This window comes from Nothobranchius furzeri, chromosome 6 (genome assembly GCF_043380555.1).
Source record: "Nothobranchius furzeri strain GRZ-AD chromosome 6, NfurGRZ-RIMD1, whole genome shotgun sequence".
NCBI lineage: Eukaryota > Metazoa > Chordata > Actinopteri > Cyprinodontiformes > Nothobranchiidae > Nothobranchius > Nothobranchius furzeri.
Window position 1 is genome coordinate 57,994,845 of NC_091746.1, and position 25,193 is coordinate 58,020,037.

At 42.6% G+C, this 25,193-nt stretch overlaps 1 protein-coding gene across 2 annotated transcripts; it reads right to left on the bottom strand.

The window, feature by feature from the left end:
- Positions 1-1,113: 1,113 nt before the first annotated feature.
- LOC107374685 (zinc finger and BTB domain-containing protein 7C) lies at positions 1,114-25,193 on the bottom strand. 2 transcript variants are annotated; one of them, XM_070552363.1, is made up of 4 exons: positions 24,853-25,193; positions 3,861-4,587; positions 3,114-3,781; positions 1,114-2,762 (listed from the first exon to the last, which is right to left on the bottom strand). In XM_070552363.1, exons 2-4 carry the CDS (start codon positions 4,572-4,574, stop codon positions 2,159-2,161), a joined length of 1,986 nt encoding a protein of 661 aa, XP_070408464.1. In that variant the 5' UTR covers positions 4,575-4,587; positions 24,853-25,193; the 3' UTR covers positions 1,114-2,158. The 2 variants fall into 2 exon arrangements, with proteins under 2 accessions (XP_070408464.1, XP_015798352.1); XM_015942866.3 differs by lacking the exon at positions 24,853-25,193 and adding an exon at positions 11,532-12,277.

The following is a 25,193-nucleotide window of genomic DNA, read 5'->3' on the forward strand; positions in this document are numbered from 1 at the left end:
AAGTGCTTCACCACATGAAACAATGTGCTGGTGTCCACAAAACGCTTTTTGAAGTCTTGGTTCTTTTTCTGAAGCAGGAAAAAAAAAACAAGAAAAGCAGACACATTTCCTGTGAAAGTGTTCTTGCTCACGTCACTCTTCATTTTGAAGATGTTTTAGTCACCTCTGATATTACATCAGTGAAATTACAGTTTGTGCGGCTGTTAGTCCCTCTGGATGAAATTTGAACCTTTATCGCCCTCTTGTGGTGAAACCCTTATTGCGTCCGAATAGGGTTTTATTGGTTAATTACCATGTTTATTTGGGTCTCATTTACATGATCAATTATAATGTTTAACATTGTCTTAAATTTTTCTTTTTTACTCAAAAATGTAATTTTGAGATTGTCCATTTTGACAAATTCAGAGTCTATTGCAGTACATATTATGTCCACTAGAGGCCAGTGCAGAAAAACAGAAGATCTGCTGAAAGCAGCTCAAATATGTTGAAAAAATATTCTTTTGAGTACAAATTAAAATTTATACTTCACTATGACCTTTTTGAAATAATTAACTTAAATTATAATTATAACTTTGTGTTTACTGTGCATTTTTAATGCTAAAACTATCCCCAGAAAAAAACATATGCTTTTTGATCAAGTTATAGTTTTTTAATGGCAGATATTTTGGCGAATAAACATCTATCTAAATAATACAAAATATATATTTTTTTAAATTACGGTTTCTACACCCAGGTTTATCTGTCTCATCTCTTACTCCTTGTATTTTCAATTAAACCAATTAGACACAAACAAATGATGGCAATAGTAAATGCATGGCCTGAACATGATGAAATGTTTCAGGACTGGTAACTTTTTATTAGTTCTGAATAATAAATAGTTTGGTGGCACAGATTCTAAAACAATATGACAGAATCCGATAAAAAAGGTAGATTTAGAAAATGTGAAACAATTTAATTGCTGTAAGAAAATTAATAATATTATGCGAGCAGTCGGATAACTTATATAATTCTTGCTGATGGCAAAGCTGTCAAGCATGAGCTCGCGCACACACACACACACACACACACACACACACACACACACACCCTGAAAACAATACACCCAGACGAGGGTTAAGGTCAACAGTTAGTGTCTTTATAAAACAGATCTGCAAAATATAGCCAACACTTGTTCATTTAAATACACATAAATAGCAAGAAAATACTTTCCCGTTTCAATCCAAAGAATTTTTGCACCAATCAGACGTGAACGTCATATGAATAAAAAAAATGGGTCGAAACCCAGTTGATTAGTTGCACCACAAAAACAAAAACAGAACACAAGCATACTCTGTAGCTGACGGCTTTTGATTAGTCAGAATTAAGATCTTTTGGAGACACGTGCTCCTCAATATTAACGTCATTTTCAAGTCTGTGAAATATCAAAGCACTCATCTTTGGATGGATTTATTTGAAGAGCCAAATATATATATATATATTTATATAATTATATATTTTAAAAAATATTTTACATCATCAGCCTCAATTAACACGACCACAGCTAAAAGTTTTATGTACAATAGTGCAGATGAGGAGCTCAGAAATGAACAAGGCAGTGGACTTATGACATGACCATGTAAAAAAAAATCCTGATTTTGCCTTCAAGTGCTTTCATTTTTCAAATTTGTTTTTTAAAATAAAGAAATAATTGAAAATTGTGATGATTTTAAAGCATTGGCGACCCTTTTTTTATTTTAATTCTCTGCTGCACGTCTCATTTAAATATTCTAAAGCAACTTTCCTGCAGCTCACTGAATGTTAAGCAACAGGCCAATTTAACACTTTAGCTCTAAAAATGGATGTAAATCCCCATGAACATGTCTTTATCTGTTACTAAGTCACCTTCTTTTGGAAGAAATGTGTAGTAAAATCCGTGGATTAAACGAGTTCTGATGTTTTTCTTGATAACGATTGTCAAGCTGTTTCTCCTCTCAAATGTCTTGAAGCGATCTGTAAACATTCACAGGACTGAAACTGATTTTTAACTCTTTAATGAATCTGCACTCCCACCCACATCAGCTCAAACTTCTTTCACATCTACCTAAAAGGTGCTTTTAGTTCCTGGAACAGACTCAAGAGGTTTTCTCGTCTTTTTTTAAGTAAGTCTGCAGATTAGAGTTCATTTGGTCGACTCAGGGATGGGCGGAGCACGCTCCAGTCTCATGGTCCAAGGGTCAGAGGTCGCAGCATAAAATGGAGAGTGGGTAAGCACTTCTTCTCCAGCCAGAGCGAAGGCGAATACTCCCCTCTGCCTCCCTGCTCCAGCCGTCTCCTCCTCCACCTGACGTTCTCCCCTGCTCTCCCTGCCTGAAGCGTCCACGCTCTTAAATCCCAAGCTCCTGCCGCCTAGGCCGAGCAACTCGCCAAGTCCGTGACCCTTGACCCCCTGGTATGCAGGGCTCAACCTGCTTTCCTCCAAGCGGTTGGCTCCGACAGCAGGAGGGCACAGGAAGTTGCCGGCAGGTGCTGATCTCCATGCAGCAGGCTTTCGTCCTCGCCTGGGGCGGGAGATGCGGCAGCTCTGCCTTTTGATGTGTCGGTGTAGGTGGTCGGAGCGGGTGAAGCTCTTGTAGCAGTGCTCGCACTGGTACGGCCGGACGCCCGTGTGGATGCGCAGGTGGTTCTTCAGGTCGTAGTTGTGGACAAACTTGGAGTTGCAGTGGAGGCAGATGTAGGGGCGCTCACCTGTGTGCTTCCTCATGTGGATCTTCAGTTTGTCTTGCCTGAGAACAGAACAAAGCAAACATGACACGGCCGCACTGGGTTGCACTTTGAAATGTGTTTTTTCAGCAAACGATCGAGTTAAAAAAGCCAGTAAACATGTTTTGTCTGCTCTAAAGTACAGACGGAAAGTGCTAAAGTCAAAGGAAGTAGGTATAGGAGAGAGGAGGGGGTGTTCCACTTAGAGCTCTTTGAAATGTAAATCAAGTGAAAACACATTAACCTCATTCAGAAAAAAAGGGTCCTTTTCCATTAAGACAGCTGTTTCACATAACCCGATAGGCAAAACGCCCAAAAGCAACCTCTAATGCAGTCTTTATCACGATCTTCACGTTATTTCGGCTCCGACCAACCTTGTAAATCGCACTTCACAGATCGTGCACATGTATGGCTTCTCCCCGGTGTGCGTCCTCATGTGTCGCGGCAGCTTTCCGGCTCCTTGGATGACCTTGTTGCAGATGGGACACTGCTGTGAAGCTTTGGGCTTCATTTTCCTCTCCTCTGCCAGCTGCCAGGGAGGGAACAGCGCGCTCAGGTGGGACGCCGAGCTCAGGAAGCTCAGGTATGACCTGATGTCCGCTTCATCCTTAATCGGAGCCAGCGAGTGGCCTTCCGACGCCGCTGACCCAGCGTTCATGGTGTTGCCCAGGCCCGAGCTGACAAACTCTTTCAGGAAGTCGTCCTGCAGGAGACTGGGTGGGACTTCCTCTTTTGCCTCCTCTTTTATGATCTCCCTTTTCACTGCTAGATTTAGGGGTCTGGAGGGTTCTAGGGGTGCAGAGGCAGGGAAGGCATGAGGGAGCCTGGTGTGGGGTGAGGCTGCTGCTCCATGGGGGTGTGTGGGGGTCAGGAGCTGCTGCGGGAAGGCTGGGAACTCAGAAGCCCACACAGATGGGTAGAAGCTTGGAATCAGAGGGGAGAAGTTGGCCCTCCTGTCCGGAGCTGACATGCGGGGATACAGACCCTCCTGGAGGAGAGACTCGATGGAGAAATCCTTCAAAGCCCGGCTCTCCATACTCTCCTACAACACAGAGAACCATCAGTCAGTTAGTGAAGGCTAAGGAGTGGTCCACTGTGGGAGAACACAGAAGGAATCCTACCTGTTTTCCTCTGATGAAGTCCGGAGACTGGGTCGGCTCTGTGTGGGGTCCAAACTGTCTATGGAACGTGGAGGTGCTCGGAGGAGACGAATCCTCCCCTCCCAGTGGCGTCTGTTCTCCCCGGCTCTCCAACGATTGCAGTGACCTCTCGCTGACATCGTCCTCCTCCTCATCTTGCTCGTCCTTCCTCGAACCCGTATCATCCTCCTCATCCTCCTCCTCTTCCTCCTCCTCCTCATCTTCCTCCTCCTCTTCATCCTCCTCCCCTTCCTCCTCTCTCACTCCCCCTCCACCTCCATCACCCCCATTGTCCATGATCTCCAGGCAAACGTTGATGATGCAGGGGATCTCGAGCATCTGTGCTGCGTTCAGGATCTCCTTGACGTTGGACGCCGTCACCGTCAGGGTGGAAGTGTAGGCAAACTCTAGGATGGCTGTGAGGCACTCCGGAGCCACAAAGTCTATTTCATACACGGCGGCCACAGCGTGATGGGGGTCCCCGCTGTCGGTGGTTGCCACGGTGAAGAGTTTCTTGAAGTACTGACTGCAGGCGGCCAGGACGGAGCGGTGGGTGCGGTATTCCTGGTCACGGACGATGAGGATGACGTCACAGAGCAGACCGTCGCGGCGCTGCTCGTTGAGGCTGCAGAGGACATCGCTGCTGTGGTTTGGGAAGGGGATCCCGATCAGGTCCTCCTCTCTGTGGTGAACCATTCTCCTTCTGTCTCTGTGGACACACAACACAATAACATTTAATCCAAGCGTGGGAAAAAAGACCTAAATCATCCTTAAAGAGCAAGTCACCCCCAAATCAACTTATTTTTCTGATAAACTACATAAATGTGTGTATAATTGTGCTGCAGACACGTGTAGTCAATAGTTTTGCACTTTAGTGCATTTTAGTTAAAAATTTAATTTTCTGCCTAAAACTGTCTGTGTTGTGCCATTGTCAGGTAAAAACTCTGAACTGCATTTTAATTTAAATCTGACACCGCTATTGGCTAAGAGGTATGCTATGATGTAAACTGGAACATTATGATGTCACAATGCCGTTGTGAGCCTGTGTGTGTGTATTTGTTAGTGGCTCCGCCCTCTCGGTCTGCTAGGCAACGGCATTTGTTGCATTTTTCAAACATGAAGAGGGAGTGAAGTAAGTTTCTTGTAGGGGGTGACTTGCTCTTTAAAAACACAGATTTGGAACCTTTTCATTAAAGAGCAAGTCACCCCCTACAAGAAACTTACTTCACTCCCACTTCATGTTTGAAAAATGCAACAAATGCTGTTGCTTGGCAGACCGAGAGGGCGGAGCCGCTAACAAATACACACACACAGGCTCACAATGGCATTATGACATCATAATGTACCAGATGACATCATAGCATACCTCTTAGCCAATAGCGGTGGCAGATTTAAATTCAAATACAGTGCAGAATTTTTCCCTGACGACAGCGCAACACTGACAGTTTTAGGCAGAATATTTGAATTTTAACCAAGATGCACTGAGCTGCCAAATTATTGACTACACGTGTCTGTAGCATGATTAGACACTCCTTTATATAGTTTATCAGCAAAAAAAAAAGTGATTTGGGGGTGACTTGCTCTTTAAAGAGAAAGTCACTCCCTACCAGAGTATTACACCACTCCCACTTCCTGTTTGAAAAATGCAACAAATGCTGTTGCCTAGCAGACCGAGAGGGCGGAGCCGCTAACAAATACACACACACACACACATAGGCTCACAAAAACATTGTGACATATCGTACCAGCTAACGTTCTAGGGTACCTCTTAGCCAATAGCAATGGCAGATTTAAATTCAACTGCAGTGCAGAGTTTTTACCTGACAACAGCACAACACTGATAGTTTTAGGCAGAAATTTTTAAATTTTACAAAAATTTTTACAAAGCAATTGAGTACACATGTCCGCAGCACGATTAGACACACATTTATATAGTTTATCTGAAAAAAAGTTGATTGGGGGGTGACTTGCTCTTTAAAGATGTTCAAACCCAACGTGCAATATTAAAATATGTGACACAATAAAATGTAGGGACGCTTGATATTGGTTTTTACTGACATCTGATTTACTGATATTGTCTGTCTCTAACCCTAACCCCCTCATTAAAAAGAAAAGCTAAAACATTTTAGATAGCTAACATCACATATCTCCTTACATTTTAAATGTTTTCTGTGCCAAATGAAAACTACTTAAATCTAAGTTAGCAATAGGAAAAGTGTTGTGTTTATTTTATCTCCATCAGCAGCTCAGTGTCGTTCACAGAAATGTGTTTTTTCTTTTTCTCCATAATGCAGCTATGGGGATAAAACATCTTCAGATATGTAAAATAAGCGGGTGAAGATTCTTGTTTTGTTGTAGTCGTTGTTAGCTGGCTAGCTACACGTACGGTGTTCCGCCCACATAGGCTCGGGTGGTGCTGCACCACTGTCCTTGTCAATGATTTGTCAATATTATTAGCTTGCTGTTTGAATGGATTATATTTTAGTCTATTTCTTGTTGGTATGTTCATCATGGGTGTGTATGTACAGCACTATAGGTTGTGGAAGCAGCAGTAAGTGTGCTTTTATATACCCGACCTCGGCTGAAATTCCAGCGCCACGCCTACAAGACCTCCCCACGGGAGACGCACGGTAGCGAAATGTTCCGCTTGCTGTGGCGATGCATTGCACAATCCTTTACTATTTTTCATTTAAAAAAACAATACCTCAAATTTGACTAACACAATTTTGTCATTTGGAATGTTATTTTTAAATTTATTGTAGAATTTTTAGAACGTTGAATTCAAATTTTTGTTTGGAAAATGGTGAGCAGGAGAAACAAATATACTTTTTAATATTTAATGACTCTGTAATTGTATATTTTTATTGGACTTTACATTTATGTCTGTTTAAATAAAATGAATTTAGAGTTTGTGTGAACATTAATAGGATTCATTAAAGAACAATGCTCTTCTCTGGTGTGGCCAGTGGGGCCACCCCTGGCCACCCATTGGGGGCACCACTGTTTGAGAGAGAGGAGCAGTAGCTGAAGAGTTTGGTGTATAATATGTTTACTGAATGGAAAAGTTGGGTCATTAAAAGACTAAAATCCAATACCAATGTTTTCCAGTATTACATTTTAATGCCAGTATTAATGGTAGACCGATAATATCGAACATTCCTAATAAAAAAGTAATTTCCTGGTAGATTTATTATTGTCTGGATAAATTAATGATATTAAATGTGTGCAGTGGCTCATACTTGGGCTCTTTAAACTAGCATAACAAACAAAAATCAGACATATTGGCTATAAAAACAGACGTTATATTCGGGAACTTTCTCCATCAGGCTGTCGTCTCAAATCAGTTAACAAACTAAGCCAAGAGTCAAGACAAGTTACGAATAAAACCGATGAATTTGTTATTTTATGTTTAATATATTTAAGCCACATTGACAAAATTCCAGAAATATAGAAAAGCCCATTTAATCACTCTCTGTGGTTACGTTTACCTTTGAAAAAACCACACATTTAAATTAGAAACTTTAAATCAGTCATATAGCGTGGCAGATACCGACTGTGACACAATGAATGGGTAATTTGAATACACTCTGACTGATTTCCTGTTGGCATTTAATGACTGATCACATTTCCTGTGAATCTTTTTGAGAACGTAGAAAGCTTCTCTTCTAATCTTGAATCTAATGCTTCGTGAGTCTACTTCTTTGTAAATTTGACATCCTCCAGATGAACTCAGGAACAAATGCTTGGCTAACACTTCACCCGGTCATCAGGCCAAGAGCTTTTCAGTCTTGAACAAGGTTTTGAAGCTGGGAGTTTTATAGTGCAAATGACTGACAGTCAAGCCTTTTTCCCTCCAGCCTCGCTTATCTGTGCACCATCTGTGCGGCACAGGCAACAAGTGGTAAATACAGCAGGTCTTATTTTGAGAAAACATCCCGTTTATTCTCAAATGTGTTATTACAATTTCTTGAGGAGCAACTGTGACCTTTTCTTTTTCATGGCCTCGCTAATCGTCCATTGGAGGTGTGATGGTAAAGTGCATGAGAGATCCAGAGATCATGACCATCCCTCTTGTCTCCCTCCAGCAGATACGCTCTTGGAGCAAGCTGATACCCCCTCATCTGAACAATACAGTTGTGAGACTGGGATGCGGTGAGACGTGCAGAAAACAACAAAAGAGGTCAGATTGCACCCAAGATACTGTATCCTGTCAAAATGCTTACTTGCAGTCTGATTTCACTCATTTGATGTGAAGCTCAGAAACTTAGCATCCCCAGCAGAGGGCTGCTGCTGGTGCTAACGCCCCCCCCCCCCCCCCCCCTCGCTCTCTATTTCTCTCTCTCAGTTGTTTTCCCAAACATCTCTGCCCGAGCCGAGTTCCTACCTGTTGATTCACTGCACCGTTGTTTACTGTACAGGGTGATAAAACTTCCTCTGGCAGTGCGCTCGCTCATTCACATCTATGAATAGAGCTTAAACTCAGCCATCCACACTTGGTGGTCACCGGAGGCATGTGCAGATAAATACTTTGAAGCGGCCTGAACACCACAGCTGTATAGTTGACTGGCTCTAAATGGGGCCAGCGCTGAAGCCACAGAGACTCAAGCACATACAAACAAGTGTCACACTCGCCGGTTGCTTAGAGTCACAGAGAAGAAGTAAAAATACATATATTAGGATAAATAGGAGGGGGGAAAAAAGTGAAAATTCCTAAGTTCACCTGCAGGTACGCAACTTGGATACCAATCTTACACGTAGTTTATTCTTGTCGATCTAGTTGCTAGGTAACTGAAGCTGGGTTCATGCCATTGATACAGAGTGGACATAATTAAAATGTCTGTGGAGGGGGTGGGGTGCAGCATATTGGGCCTCAGACCGGCCCCTCGCTGTGGAGATGAGGACAAAAGCGTGACGTCTTGGAGATGGGAATCTTTAAAAAGTAAAGCATGGTTAGAGAACAAGAGAGAGATCAGATGGCCCTAAAAGTTCCCCAACAGGTTGCACAAACACAAGCGGAGGGGCCCCTCCCTGTAGCGAGGCTGCCAAGGCAAACAATAGAGCTAGAGTGAGAGAGTCTGACTGGGAGGGCTTGGCCAACCTGCTGCCATCCGTTTGCTCTCGACCCGTCCCACCCACACGGGGGAACTGTGGGACACGTGCTGCTGTTGCTGTTTGCTCGCCCGGCGCCCTGGTGAGCAGCACCACTCCCATCGGTTCCCACTGCTCGCCTGCCCCATCCAGCCTCGGCGCTGCACGGCTCTGCAGTGGCCGGCCCCTAATTACAGCGTGGAGAGGATCTGAGGAGGATGTGCCACATAGACAGGGAGGGGAGGAGGGCACGGCGTTCCCACCACAAAGTCCTGGAGCGACGTTTCATCAGCCTTAACCCTTTACACACACACCCCACCCACCCGTCCAAGCAGCCAGGGCGGGGACTCCTTGAGAAAGGCCACTGATAATTACTGTTTAAGTAACATGACTCACGCTCCGTTACGGGAGCATGGTCAACAAACAAAAGCATCTAAAAATCAGTCTGATTTATCTTTTTTCTACATAATAAAGGCTTTTTGTGTGTTTCTCACACCGGCCATGTCTCCTCTCATGCTTCACTTAGTCACCAACACTTTCAACTCAACACTCCCACCTCAAAATTATGTGCCACCTTCTATTCAGTGTTGTCTTTCTCTAAGAACTTCATCTGCTTCCTGGGCGCTGACCTCCACCTCCTTCCCCTAATCGTTGTCCTCCTCCTCCTCCTCCACCTCCTCCTCCTGCAGCTGGATCATCATTATGCCCTGAGTTGAGATGCTAACTCAAGCCTGACCGCTCTGGCCACAAATCAGCAGCTAATGTCCATCTCAGCTCTTGTCACAGACACTCATTTGGCCTGTTAGCTACAACATGCCTGCACCCCCCTTCCTCTGTCAGGCCAGGAAATACACCTGGCCCACATGCTAAATCACCATCAGCCACTATCTAGCCGTCAACCACCGGCCACTGCAAACGCCTGCTAAACAGCTGTCACACACGGACAATTGCACCGCCAGTAATCTGCTGGTATTGACACGGGAGATTCTGGCCCTTATTAGGAACCGGACATTCCTAAGTGAGCCAGTCCATTATCACCTGTTGCTCCAGGACATACTCTCCCGTCCGCGTTCTGCCTGTCACCTGTTTAAAAGTTTTTCGGCAACATGTGGAGCATTTCAGCATAATCATCTGAGCTGGGCTGTCAATTACGGCAGCAGCGGAGGGGACATAATGGGCCGTCACGGCGTAACGAAGACGTGTCAGAGACAAATTCAAGATTTTAACTGCGAAAGATTTGGTGTAAAAGTTAAGCACTGCTCTTTGTTACAGAACAAACAAGATTATGATGTGAACAAAAATAAAGTTAAAGGTTCAATTTTCTTAGCAAGCTGACAACTGTTCACCTAAACATGAGCACACTGATAATTACACTGAAGGAATAAATCATTTCATAGACTGATTTAATTTTGTCTGATTTGTGAAATCGGGCAGTTAAAAAAAAAGATTTGATCAAAGGAAATATTATGAAGTGGAAGGTTAAACTGGTCCAGGGTCAGCTCCACCACCACTCCCATTAGCAAACAAAGGTTGAGGATTCACTGTAAAATTATGACTATAATTTTTAAAAAAGCTCCTTTAAATGAATGAAAGTGGGAAATATTTTATTTTTGCCCTATTTAAAATCATCTTTTAGAGGATTCAATTAAACAAACCTAAAATATATCAAATAAACATGTTAAAAACAACAGAAAAACATACTTTTATGAATTGATGCGACTATGGTTTAATGCCACAGATTTCTACCAGCATTTGAATTACACTCGTAGGAGATGAAGTTAAACATTTACATTTACTTAAACGATTTGATTTGATTTATTTGACTTAAAAAAGATTTTAAAAGTTTTCTGTCAGTTTTAATGAAGAGTTTAGTGAAAACATCAGACATGCCTGGAAACCAGCGGTAAACATTTCTAATCACAACACCGCCTCGTTGCGTTTCGTGCCATGACGTACGACATCTAAAAGATGCAGCTTGTAAACAATCATTTCCAGCTTATCCTTAAATTCATAACATGTTTTTATTTTCGTCCACCACCCCTGACTTCAACAGTTACCTGCGTGTTTATTTTAGATTTCACAGCCAGAATGTTGCATGGATATGGAAACTGAAATGTGTAATTACACTGAGCGAGAGGACAAAACACACACTTAGAACCTCTGAAAATACTACGGTTGGCATTTTTCTAGATGCTACAAATGCTCCCGTCTATTTTTAGAAATCTACAACAGAATATTTACCCTGCAGAGAGAATAATCAGGGTTTTATCTACTTGTTTTTGCCTGGTAGAGTGAAGATTTCAGGCTCACGTCAACAGTGAGCCACATGTGCTTTTACTGTAACACCGTTCACAAGCGTGAGCTTGTTCACATTCATGCACATGTCAGAACACTTTGACCAAATCTTACACACACACACACACACACACACACACACACACACACACACACACACACATACACACACTCCCATGCGCATGCTCCAGAAGTCTTGCAAACACATAAATTCACACATGTCTTAATATGTTCCCCTACATTCCTCAGCTATCAGCAAGCATCACCTACCTTTCTTCTGCTTCAAGATTCCCCTCTTGTGTTTTTGTATTTCCAGACTACTAAGAGGCTCCACTGCTCCCCACTTGACCTCTCAGCATCGCTCTGTTTAATTGAAACACAGCTTTCTTTCCCTCTCGCTGTCTGTCTGTCAGTCAGCCAAGCAGTCGGTCCATTCACAAGCTCCCCGCGCCGGGTGCTGAAATGTCCGTTCACAAAAAAATACAAAAATAAAAAAAGAAGAAAAAACACAGAAAAAGAAATTCACCAATGAGAATATCCAGTGAAGGGAAGAAGGAATGCGGTGAGGTCTTAAGTCTGTGTGTGTGTGTGAGTGTGTGTGAAGCCGAGTGGCTGGTGTGGAGTTTAGAGTCAGGTTGTGTGCGGCTCATGAAGGGCGAGAGCGAGGTAGTGAGAGGAAGGGAGGGAGGGCAGCAGCACTGCGCTGTGGAGATGTCGCACCACTAGTTTTTATAGCAGGGTGGGTAGCTGGAAGATAATAATACCCCATCCTCCTCCACAACACAAGTTTAAGCGCAGTGTGTAATAAGCCCATGGCGCAGACACCCTCTGATTTAGGTCAGACAAGATGAATTTTTAGTTGTGTTAGAGAGTGGATTTTGGTGTAAAGGGACCGGGGCAACGAAACTCCAAAGGGGTTGTTTGGGGAGACCGAGGGAGGGTTAAAAAGAAAAAGAAAGCAGTTAGAAATCATTCAGGACACAGAGCTGCACCGTAAAGCTGATACACTTCCAGTTTTAACCTGTTTTAAATAAAAACACTTCTAAATTATTGTTCAGAAAAAAAAAACCTAATAAGTTGAGATCAGAGAAAAGGAGCTGAGTTGGAGCTCCAAAAATAGCCACAACAGACAAATTCCTAAAGTCATTAGAAAAGCTCAGAGAAGCTGTATAAAAGTGTCTGATTCAGTCCATGGTGCAAATTTGAAAGGAAATATTACTTAAAAAGCAGAGACACAAATAAACCACAAACACTGAAAAGACACCACAAGCAGCCCTGAAGACGAGTTTTCCCATTTCATTCCCTCTTTGTTAAACCGTTGTTTGAACCGAGGTTTCACAAACTAAAGAGCTGCCACCAGCAGAAGGTTAGATTCTGGTTTTGAGTCAGAAAGCAAAGAAATAGGGCGACAGTTGTTGATCACACCACCACCCCGGTCTGTCGAGAGGAGGGAGAAGTCTCTGCAGAAAAGGTGTTGGGCTACGACGTTCTCTACAGGCTTCAGAGGAACTACTGAACAAGATTAAAGACGTCTGCAAATAAATGTTGAAGAAGGAGTAAATCTGACTAAATTAACTGAATTAGTTTCATATGCTCAAGCCAAATGCTGTGACACGGCACGCTCACAATATCTGAGCTGGGCTTTCCTGTATGACATCAATAAACCACACAGTCTGCAACTTTTTCAGTCTGGATGTTCTCAACCTGAGCCACGAGGAAAACTTTGGATACAAACAGAATAAGATACCAAAAACAGAAAAAGATGTGTTTTTCTTTAGCATCTTTTCAAATCTTCAGAAATATTTTTAACCACGTGTATATATTACAACCAACAATCAATTCTGTCGTAAACTTCCACAAACAAGTCAGACACGTCAAGTCAAGTGTAGAGAACATCAGACTGCTGTGCCCACTTCCCCCCGAGGAAAACACAGACCAAAGCAACCCACAGCCCAGGCCGACGGTGGTTTATGCTGTTTTGTACGGGGTGAGAGTTGAGGCCGGCTCACACTGGCATCTAGTATATATAAACAGGGTCAGCCACTAACTGCTCACAGGCCGGCCAGACGGCCAGAAAAACAGCGTTTGCCATCCTATAAGGCCAGCTATCTGTTCTGAACACGCTTCCGCCACCATAGCAACACGCTAAGTGGTACCTGTGGGAACGGCTTTGTTGTAAAACGGCCTTTGTGCTGCGGACTGCCATGACTGGCCACAGCTGACAGAGAACTGTCATATAACGGTGCTGACACACACACACACACACACACACACACACACGTGCGCGCTTGTTTTGTGGTGAAAGATAAAAAATACCGAAATGAGCTTCGACTTTAACAGAACCTTTCTCGTTCATTTGTGTTCCTGTGTCCAGATTTTCACATCGACTGAGTTCACACAAAGAAACAGCAAGTTGTTTTGGCTCAGGCTGTTTTCTCACAGTCACAAGGCATGAGGATTAAAAGGGCTGAGTACGAGTCATCTGTTTTGTCTGTCTGTCTGTCCTCTCAGCGTACCTGTTTACCGCCACCAGTTAGGTCCACGTACCACGGCACCAGATTGGCCCTTTGGAGGAGGGATGGGGTGTGAAGCAGCATTGTGTAAAGTCATGAGGACTTTGTTGCTGTTAGCTTGGCTTACTGTGGCGTACCATGAACACAGAAATGAATCTAAATTAGACTGAAACTGGCTCTCATGGTGTCTTCCTGAAAAGAACCGATACGAGTACTTCAGACTTCTTCAACAGTCCCCGGAAAAAATTCGACCACAAACACACTCGCACTTTCATTATTGTAAGTTCTGGTTCCTAATTTACCTGTCATGCCCATTTTATCTTATAAATCCCATGAAAGATTTCCAACAAAACTCTGAATGTCGTTGTTACACGACAACTGATTCACTTTTGAGGCAACCCATTTCAATATGGCTGCCCTGGCCTCTCTGGCTTTCCACAAGAGTCTGTTTATTGGACGGTACTTCCTGAAGTGCATTGGCGGGGTGAGACGCTGATGATGGGCGAGAAGGATTCTGCGGTGATTCAGCCTTCTATCAGGTTGAGATCAGGACTTTGTTAGTAAGTTAGGTTAGGAATTTTATCAAACTCTTTAACATCAATTGAACATCAGCAACTGATTAATTTTTTTAATCAACCCAATTCAAGATGGCCACCGTAGCTAATCGATCTTAGAGAATCCAACTCGGTAAATTTGCAGATACCGAGCTAATATCTGTCATGATACAGCTCTAATCCCCCAACACATTCCTAACCCCTTCTTTCCACCGGCCGTGACAGCATTCAGGCATTGTAATAGCGCCGTTCTACAACGCAAACTCATTCTCACCGGCTAGCAATTCTGATGTGAAACGGGAGCGAAAGCGTTGCACACAGCGGATCTCGTGAGGTCACAAAATAACAGAAGAACTGCAATGTGATTTCAGAAGTCCACACACAATAATGAGCAGGGAGAAAGACAGCTGCATGCATCAAAAAGATCTGTGGTTTATTATCTATTTTGTTTACTACAGGGTTTTTAACAGCAAATGATGTACTTTTACCTGCACATGTCTTTTATTTTGAACGTTTCTGGATGATTTACACTGCTTTTGTGTTTGACTTCCTGTCTGGAGCAATCTAAACTGTGGGGTTTGGCACGTTTTGAAAGCGTAGTGTGAAAAAAAAATGACCTGAAACTAGGGATGCACCGATACCGATACAGGTATCGGTATCGTGCCGATACTAATACCAATACCAGTATCGGTATCTGTAAAAGTTAACCGATACCAATGCAGTTGCTTGAAAATGGCTTCATTGTAACTTGTCATTTCTGTTCACCTAAAATTTTAGTTTTGTGATGATTTCCATTCATATATTTTACTTTTTATCTACCTCACAGTCTTTTCCTGTTGAAAGCAGAGAAGAAAATAAAATCTGTATTCCAAATCATTGCAATTTTTTGTGTGGTGGAAGTATCGGTATCGGTAATCGGCATCGACGAGTACTCAGATCCAAGTATCGGTATCGTATCGGTTTGAAAAAAGGAGGTATCGGTGCATCCCTACCTGAAACGTAAGGATAGCATCTCACCGTTACACGTTGCTGCTGGGGGAAAGGAACTCATCCACTATAATGGCGGCTGATTGCTACGTAGTACGTTTCACGGCCGTTTTGAGACGCTTTTGCGTGCAGTGGAAATACGGGGTAAGAACCTACATGAAATGTTATTTTTAAGAATTGGCCAAAATGTTTGTTTGGAGTGGTTGAGATTGTCCAGCAGGGGGCACCACTATCAGAAATGGCAGCAAGGGAGTGAAAAGGGTTAATGTGATGCTAAGTTTTACCAGCACCACACTTTCTTCATGAGGGCCTTGGGGAGCTGGTGTCTAACTCCAGCAGTCATCAGAGGAGACGTGGGGGTCACCCAGGACAGTCCATCACAGGGACACACTCACTCACACCCATAGTCAACTTAAGTTTACCAATTAACCTAACGTACGTGTTTGGTCCATGGAAGGAAACCCCAGGCATGCATAGGGAGAACATGCTTACGTGCTCTCTGTGACTTTCAAGCTGTAAGACAACAATGCTATCAGCTGTGTCACTGTGCAACCCTGTCCTCATCACTTTTTAGTAAATGGTTTTAATATAGATTTATTTTTTATGTGTTACTTTAGGAAAGTGTGCGATCCAGGTCCTCGAGAACCCCTATCCAGCATGTTTTTGTTGGCTCCCAGCTCCAACAGACCCAATTCAAGGGTTTACCTCAGCGAACCTCTGCAGGAGTCAGATGATCACCCACTGTAAGGGACTGTCCTTCACAGGTCATTTCTGTCAAGGCCATCGATAAACTCCTAGAAAGCGGGTTAACGCCATAGTTAGGCAGGTATTTTTTTAGCTTTGCAAAAAATGTTTCTGCTTCCTTTAGCAAGAGAAGCAAAACCATGTGCAAGCTGGAAACTGTTCAGAAACTTTTCAGTGTTAATGACACAATAGCCTTACTTCAATCAGTTCTTGGATGGGTTCAACCAATCAGCAGAAAGAAGCCAGTGGGTAAAATAAAACTCAATGAACCCGGTCGAAAGAAGATTGACATCTGTCTTTTCCCACCAAGCAGACCTGTCGGTGTTGCTCTTTGCATTTCTTTTACATAAAAAAATAAACCTGTCATGACACTCTGGCTATAGCAGAATTTTACACAAATTATTTAGCAGAAGTCGACTAAACCTTCCCTTTAATTGATCTATGTGCAGCTACATGCCTTACTGTGGTCATTTAGCTGCTTTGTGGTGGAAGCTGATTGAATCAGAACAGACTTTTAAGGAAATAATTCAATTAAAAACTAGTTTTAGACCTTTAACAAGTTCTTTTTGCAATAACAAACCAGTGTTTGAATTCTAACCTGAATTCCTGCCAAAAAATGTCCCTTTTAAAGAACATTGGGAACGTTATAAACCACTTGTTCACTTGCTTTTTCAACACATTTACAATGGTCTCTAGTATAAATGAGTGGCTTGTGAGTCGATCTTTGTGGGGGAAAAAAGCACTCCTGTATCAGGAAGTACTAGAAGATGAAGTTTATTTAGTGTATATAGTACTTTTCACAGATAGAAATCACAAAGTGCTTCACAGACAAAAACAAATAATAAAACCGATCATATGAATAACTGAATTTCAAGAAAACATGTAATACTAAAACTGTAAAACTGAAGGTGTAAGGTGACTGTGGGGAGAAAGGCATAGGAAAAAAACAGAAATAACGTAAACCAGAGCAGTATACATGGTACAATGAACTTCAAAAATTGAAGGCAACAGGAAATTACCAAGTAACTGCCAGTGAGCTAAAACCAAGAATACAACGAATAACAGAATTTTATACATACAAGTTAGCCAGAGGAGTGGGGAGCTGAACACGGCAGGATTTGAAGCCTTATTTCCTGATATTCAGACTTCTCACCTCTGATTGGCCAAAATAAATGCGACTTTACCACTGACTGTCTGCTTTGCAACATTGATGTTTTATCTTCACAAATAACACAAGTCTGAAGGAGTTCTGCTGTGTGGCGGAGTTGCTAATGCTAATGTTAGCTTCTGCTAGCAGAGACATGCTTTGCTCTCCCCCGGGTGCGACACCAACAACAACCTTTGCTGTCACGAGTCAAGGTGAATCAATGAACGTTAACCATCGGCCGCTAATGCAGGAATAAAGGGTTGAAGGCTATTTTCACCTTGACCCAGCATGGTAAACTCAAAGCGAACGATCATAATTAAAAAATAATAAGTAAAAAAACGTATAAAATCGACCATTAAAATGCTTGAATAAGTTATTTTTCTAACTCAGTTTGTTGCTGTTTATTCTTGTGTTTCAGGTGTGAGCTGGTGCTGTTCCCATTGTTTGTTCAATTCCTAAATCATAATTTCTGTCTATGTTTTTGTACTGTTGGAGTTAACCAAAGTTTAGTTTGGTAACTCCCATCAATTAAGAGCTTAAATACCCACCAGCTTAAGGTGTGAACTGAATTTGTTTGACAAATGTCAGCTGGGATGACAGGAGATGATTTTTGACCACTTTTCGAACTTGTGGAAGCAGATTAAGTGAACTTTCATTCACATTTAAGAAATGACCTGTTTACTTCTGGAAGATCATATTGGTAAAAATACACAGCTTTTGTTTTTTACAGAGTCGAGTCGGGGGTTGGTGCATTCAGATAACAAACCACCTGTTGCCCCCCAAGGCCCCATTGATAACTTTGTTTGAACTTGAGGATTTAAGGATATTTGGTGTGGGAAAGAAGCAGAAAAGGGAAGCATCCCTACACCCCCCCCCCCCCCCCCCCCCCCCCCGAGTCCAAGGACAGAGGCTTGTTTGCAGATAAAATGCTGCTTAAACACAAAGTTAGATGTGTGCTTCCTCACAGACACACACCTACCTGTCAGCGTGATCAGGTGGGTCATTAGAACTCACCTAGGAGCATGCCATTCGGATGAGTGAGGTTAGGGCGTTCCCTTTCTGCTGACCTGTCTGTTTTGCTTCAACTTTCTCTGGTTCAGTCTCTCTTTTTGTCTCTCCCCAACACCCTAATCAGGATTGGAGGCTTTGCCAGGAGGGAGGCAAAGTACACATCCTGCCTGTCGAGGACTTCTAGTACCAAGAGACAAAGTTACAGTGCTATAGCGGTGGCCATGTTGCGTTGTTTAAATCCACTATTGAATGGGATGATGCCTGTTTGTCTGAAGCAACTGTTAATAATATTTTTTGTCTTTTGCCAAAATATGAAAATGTATTCTGTTTCTTCTGAACTTGAAGCTGCAAACAAAATGTTAAAGGGGCCAAAATGCCTTGGCAACAATTGCAAGGTGCAACTTCACAATACAACGTGCGTGCATGCGTGTGTGTGTGTGTGTGTGTGTGTGTGTGTGTGTGTGTGTGTGTGTGTGTGTGTGTGTGTGTGTGTGTGTGTGTGTGTGTGTGTGTGTGTGTGTGTGTGTGTGTGTGTGTGTGTGTGTGTGTGTGTGTGTGTGTGTGTGTGTGTGTTGTGAGGGTCGTCAGGTGAATGAGAACAACTCCTCATGGTGGTAACGAGAAGGAGGCCAGCCTTGGTGGGACAGCCTCTGTCTGCCCTCAGGTAGTGTGTGTGTGTGTGTGTGTGTGTGTGTGTGTGTGTGTGTGTGTGTGTGTGCATGCTTGTGTACTTGTGTGTGTCAGCAGGAGAGCCCTCGGGCACTCTGGCACCTCCTAATTAAAACCAGTCAGGCTGCAGGGCAGGGGAGACAGATGCCTGTCATGAACACACACACACACACACACACACACACACACACGGTGACGGACCATCTCGAACCTCATGCACACTTACAAATACACAACAGTGATGTGTGGGGTCAGATATTTTCGGATGCAAATCCTACCTACCGCTTCCCACTCACTCAGGTGTTACACAGGTAACCCAGCTGTTAGATGACAGCAAAGCTCATGATTCTCTAAAACGCGTGCAGATGTGTTTGTGTTTGTGCCGTTTCCAATATTAAACCTGATCTTTAAACACTTACCTCAAGTTTAAACTGAAAATTGACTAATTTGATCCAATAAGCAGCCCACTGTGCTCTCATTTGTTTCATTTCCACCCTAAACCAGTGGATTGTTTCCGACGTGTTCACCAATGACAACGCATCGGGCCTGATTTACAGTCACACACTCCCTCGTGTTGCGATCATCGTGGCCCGTGGTGGCTGCCAGTGTTGACACATCTGTCTTTCTCCTCGGCACCGAATGAGACATAATTGTGCTGCTTGTCTGTTACCTGCACACTCTGTCACATTTTATCCCCGCTCCCACATGTACAACCAAGAAGCTGCAGGCGGCCGCGTAGTTCTTAGCAGGCTAACTGCTGTTTGTCTGGGGTGGGTGGGTGGATCAAGGCACGCTGCTCTCCTTTCTCTCCCAGTGATTAGATAGCATAAGCAGGCCAGCTAGCCTAACCCACACACTCATGTCTCTAAAACTGCCATCCAGCCCTTCTTTCTCTCTTTTACTGCCTCTCACACACAGGTGGGTGGACCCACTTATTCAACCCAGATCTTTCTTTTACACATTATGAAATCAGGTCTTCTCCCCCCCCCTCCCTCAACTGTTTTCATCATGTCTGATACTGAATGACATTCGAGTCTTATGTTCATATTTTTGTGCTTAATGAAGCAGAGTTTTAATTTGATCCTTTGCAGGTTGGATGTTTTTTTTTTGCCCGTCCGCCGAGCTGAGAATCAAGTTCCAACTTTGTGCACGTCTCTGAGCTGAAGTTAGGTGGGTTGCTCGTGGTGACAGGGGCCTATTTTGTATTATCTAGGTAACATTCAGGAAACACCCACAATTTGTATGTGAAATGCTTTACTTGTCAACCACAGTCTGAACCGTGGCTGTCACTGACATTTCTGACGCCAAAGCTTTTTCTGTGATGACTTTGACTTTTTAAAGGAATGCAAAAACAACAACTCCGATGGTATAAATATGAATTAAAAACATGAGCTGTAGTATTATTAAGGCTTTTTTTAATCAAAGCAGGTTGACAGGACTTAAAAAACTAAAAGGAAACATGTTTGGGAACTATAAGCAGTCTGTTTATTGAGCAGAAACGGCAGAAAGTGGCCACAGAAGAACAGAATTAGGAAATAAAGTAGATTGTTGTTTTAAAGCTGGTGCACCGACCTCTGTGAGTGCCTGCCTGCTTTGTCGTTATAGCCACTCGCTGTGTTTCGTGAGGAAAGTACACAAATCCCACAGAAGGAGCTTTTTTGGCAGGGCTCGGGCCTCCCACCCACGGCAGCCTCTTCAAGCCTCCTCCCATCCTCTATTCATTTGTGAGGGGCGGCTTACTCACCCAGCCCAACTCCGCACAACAAAACCTGGACCTCGATCCTACGGAGGAGGGCGTATAAGCATGCACACAAACACACGCACAGGAGGTTTTGCTTCGCCTCCCTAACGGTCATTTGCATATATTGACTTGATGGATGCTGATTTTTAGTCAGCTGTCATAATGAAATCAGGAGGTTAAGATCAGATTGTGCATCCCGATGTAAATGCTGTTACACTGATGTGCCCACACGCTGTCAGGTGGGAAGAAGGCGTGTGGACTCAGGCGCTCGCTCTGTTGGTCTCATGAGGAACATGTTGCAGAATTTTTGCAATAATTATGAAGCCACGTCCTCAAATCTCAATGGCAAAGTGTCTCGGCCCAGCACTCATGCAAGGACATGGCACAGCAGCCCCAAAACTTGCACTTTACTGTTATCAGCTTTACTGTGTCACATTTACAGCATTTCACTCAGGTTCACTCATGTTCTTGTGCCTTGCAGCCGCGGTTTGCAGCAGTACTTTGTCATAATGTAGTCCCAAGTTTAAATCTGCTTCTGTAATTCCTCTGAGTTACTTATTATTTTCATTTGTGATTTATTTAATTATTGAGGTCATCTTGAAAAATTAGGGTCGTTGTTGAGAAATTTTCATGAAGTTTTCACATGACATGCTAGCTGTTACCATTCAGTTACATTGTTTATGCTAAGCTAAAGTTAACGGAATACTGCCAGATAAAGAGTATAATCCATCATTAGCTTTACTGTATAAGATGTACAACATTTCACTCTAATGACAGTAAATGGTAAGTTTTGAGGAAGTTTTGGGGCTGTTGTGTCATGTTCTTGCACCCTGCAGCAGTGGTTTACAGCGGCGCTTTGCCGCAACGTGGTCCCAAGTTTAAATCAGCTTCTGTAATTCCTCGGAGTTATTTATTATTTTCATGTGCATTTGATTTAATTATTGAGATCATCAAAAAAATGAAGATCATTATTGAGTAATTTTCATGATGTTTCCACGTGACCTGCTAGCTGTTACCATTCACTTACAATGTTAATGCTAAGCTAAAGCTAACAAAGGACTGCCAGATTAGGAGAACGATCTATTATCAGCTTTACTGTATAACAGTTACAAAATTGCACTCTAATGACATTGAACACATAGTTTTATGGCTGTTGTGTCGTGATCTTGCACCTTGCAGCAGCTACTGTGGGGTTTTGTGGTATATTACTCCTAAGTCTAAGTCAGCTCCTGTAATTCCTTTGAGTTACTTATTATGTTTATGTTTATGTATTTAGCAGACGCTTTTGTCCAAAGCGACTTACAAGTGATAATCGGCATGTTGCCCTTGAGGCTAACAACAACAATAACAACAACTGGACATCAATCATGGAGAGGAGGGAACAAGGAGTGGACAGTAGAGAAGGGGGACGGGTGCAGGGAGGGTGCTAGTTTAGAAGATGCTCTCTGAAGAGCAGGGTCTTCAGGAGTTTCTTGAAAATTGAAAAGGAAGCCGCTGTTCTGGTAGTGCTTGGAAGGTCATTCCACATTTGTGGAATGATGCAAGAGAAAAGTCTGGATTGTCCTGAGCGTGGTGTAGGCACTGCTAGCCGACGATCCTGTGATGACCGGAGCGGCCGGGCCGAGACGTAAGCCTTTGCAGCAATTATTATTATTATTATTATTATTATTATTAATATTATTATTATTATTTACATTTGCAATGGATTGAATTGTTCAAGAAAAATTGGAATCATCGAGTAATTTTTACAATGTTTTCACATGACATGCTAGCTGTTACCATTCACATAGATAGTTAATGCTAAGCTAACGCTAATAGAATACTGCCAGATTAGGAGTATAACCAGGCTGGTTACAAAATGCTTTTCCTGCTTATCTAAATCTGGGGATTATGGCAACAGACAAAATTTCACTTAGGGATGGAGGATCCCTTTAAAAGCCAGCGCGGTCGCTTCCTCCAAAATAGCCATGGCGTACCGTAAGGGCACGCCACACACTAGGCGTGTTTGTATAAACACAACAGAAATCTGCCTCTGGTAATGTTTGCTAAACACATCAACGTAAGAGAGGCCCTGCAACAAAAGACTCACAAAGATCAGGTTCAGTTCAGATAATCCTGCAGGGAGAAACAGACAGGGTGTGTGACGAGAATAGGTGTGGTGGTGTCTTCTTGGGTTTTATCCCCATCTCACCCCCACTGACACAGGTCTGCCTCTTTTCTTTCCTATTAACCATAAAGGCTGATCAGCTTCTTTGAATCAACAGACATTTTCCTTATTAGTTTTGCAAAGCTGCATCGTTCCTTTTTATCAGCGTGCTTATCTCTTTTCAATTTAAGTGTATTTTTTAATAATGCAAAAAAAAACCTAGATAACATTATTCACATGCTGTGCAGCTGCATCAGACCACAAATCTATAAATAACTTCAACTTGGTCCAAATAAAACAATTTAAACTAAGTAAAATCCATGCATAGTTTGCAGTATCTGTTTAGACGTCAGGAACAGGAACAAAATCAACTCCAGTGACATTTATTTTCAATTAATTCAAATTTCTGTTGAATGTCTTTTACTTGTAAATCAGCGTGTGAGATGTTTAGAGTTATCACCTTGAAAAGGTTAACAGCCTTTATCCTGTTTCACGGGGAATCCCAAGAAAAGTCAAATAATTTAGACTTTCACACCTCTACCCCCTCTTCTTCTGCACAATGAGCCTGATCTGTAGCAGATGATTGCTAAAGGTGGGTGTATCATTGCTAACTGCACCAAAGGCAGATGCTTTCGTGTGTGTGTGTGTGTGTGTGTGTGTGTGTGTGTGTGTGTAACCTTATCTTTTTTGAAATTCTCAGATTGCTCTCATACATCTATAATATAAACTCAGCTTACAAAGAAAAATCCTAAAGCTCTTTAAAGCTTCTTTCCGGAGTATTTCTCTTATCCAATGGCACCTCTAGTGGCTGACAAGCATATCACACAAAACCGCTGTTCCTCTGTTTTTTTAAGATGGCGACTTCACGTTTCTGCTTATAAATGTGCTTCTGTAGCCGACAATCAGAGCTAAAACACGTTGTTTTACGAGTATTATTTTCATGTCATGCTGTGTTCTCATATATTTATGTTTTAGAGACTTTCTTGTCCATGAAAAGTTCATCAACTCTGCATCAGCCGAGGTATTCCTTAAAGAGCAAGACAACCCCTACCAGAGTCTAACTCCATTCTCACTTCATGTTTGAAAAATGCAACAAATGCTGTTGCCTGGCAGACCGAGAAGGCGGAGCTGCTAACAAATACCCACACACACAGGCTCACGACAGCATTGTGACATCATAATGTACCAGTTTACATCATTGCATACCTCTTAGCCAATAGCGGTGGCAGATTTAAGTTAAAATACAGTGCAGAGTTTTTACCTGACAACGGCACAACACTGCCAGTTTTAGGCAAAATATTTAAATTTTAACTAAGATGCACTCAAGTGCCAAATTATTGACTACATCTGTCTGCAGCACGATTAGACACTCGTTTATTTAGTTTATCAGCAAAAAAAGTTTATTTGGGGGTGACTTGCTCTTTAAATTTGAAGCATGTAAGTGGTAGACTAACGTTATTGGTTAGTTCTGGTCGGCGCTCAATTTCCTATTGCACGGAGCTCTGCCGGCCAGGGGGCGTGCTTAGCAAAAAAAAAAAAGACGTATTGCTTATATTATATCACAGTACATGATAAGATCATCACTTTTACTGATTTATGACAAATCATACATAATTTCTGATAGAGGGAAATCTCTGGAAAGCTGCTTTAATTGATCTGAGTTTTACAAACTGATGATAAAACAACACATTAAAGCTAAAATGTTTTAAGGTTTCAGTCTGTTCCAGCTTTGTCACACTTTCACTTGTTTCCTCTTTAGGCTGCTAAACGAAGGCTTTAACTTTTAGCGCATCTGTTACAAGACTTTCTGGAATGTACTCGTTGGACTTTTATCTCTTTATTATTGAAGGATTTAGATTGGCTTAAAAAGCCGTAAAGTTGATTGTTAATGAAGGTTTGGTCACCCTTTAGACTTATTCTGGCAATTACACGCTTGATGATTTATAACAAAAATAAATAAAACAGCAGGAAAGCATCTCGTTTTAACTTCTGTCTCTGGGATATATTGTTGCAATGGAAACCAAAACAGACAAGAGAGAAATAAAAAAGGAGACACCTAACCAGCAAGCTGTTACTGACCTTTAAAGAAGACACGTTTTGATTTCAGTTCCTCTCTTTTGCACTGACTCCCTGTCAGGAAACTCAATACTGTCCCGGCGCTGGCAGACTTGTGAAAGTGAGAGCGGCCAACTTAGAGACTGAAATTTGCTCTGAAGGTGTGTCGGTGATTTGAAGGAGAGAGAAAAAATAGAAGGTACCGTTCCACAAAAATGGTTATCTGAGAAACAAAAAAAGCTGCTACACCCACCAGCCTCTGCCAACACCCCTCCCTCCCGTTAAACCAAAAGTATTTGGCAGCGCTCCCTTCAAGTCCACCTGTGCTTAGGGGAGGGGAGTGACACACACTCAAGGGCCAAGCC

What these genes read in the sequence shown, in the direction of transcription:
- LOC107374685 (XM_070552363.1), bottom strand. Translation starts at nt 4,574, where the DNA reads ATGGTTCACCACAGAGAGGAGGACCTGATCGGGATCCCCTTCCCAAAC. An exon ending in ACTTCATCAGAGGAAAACAG is followed by an intron (nt 3,782 to 3,860) that starts GTAGGATTCCTT and finishes TCTGTGTTGTAG; the next exon opens with GAGAGTATGGAGAGCCGGGC. An exon ending in TGTGAAGTGCGATTTACAAG is followed by an intron (nt 2,763 to 3,113) that starts GTTGGTCGGAGC and finishes TTCTGTTCTCAG; the next exon opens with GCAAGACAAACTGAAGATCC.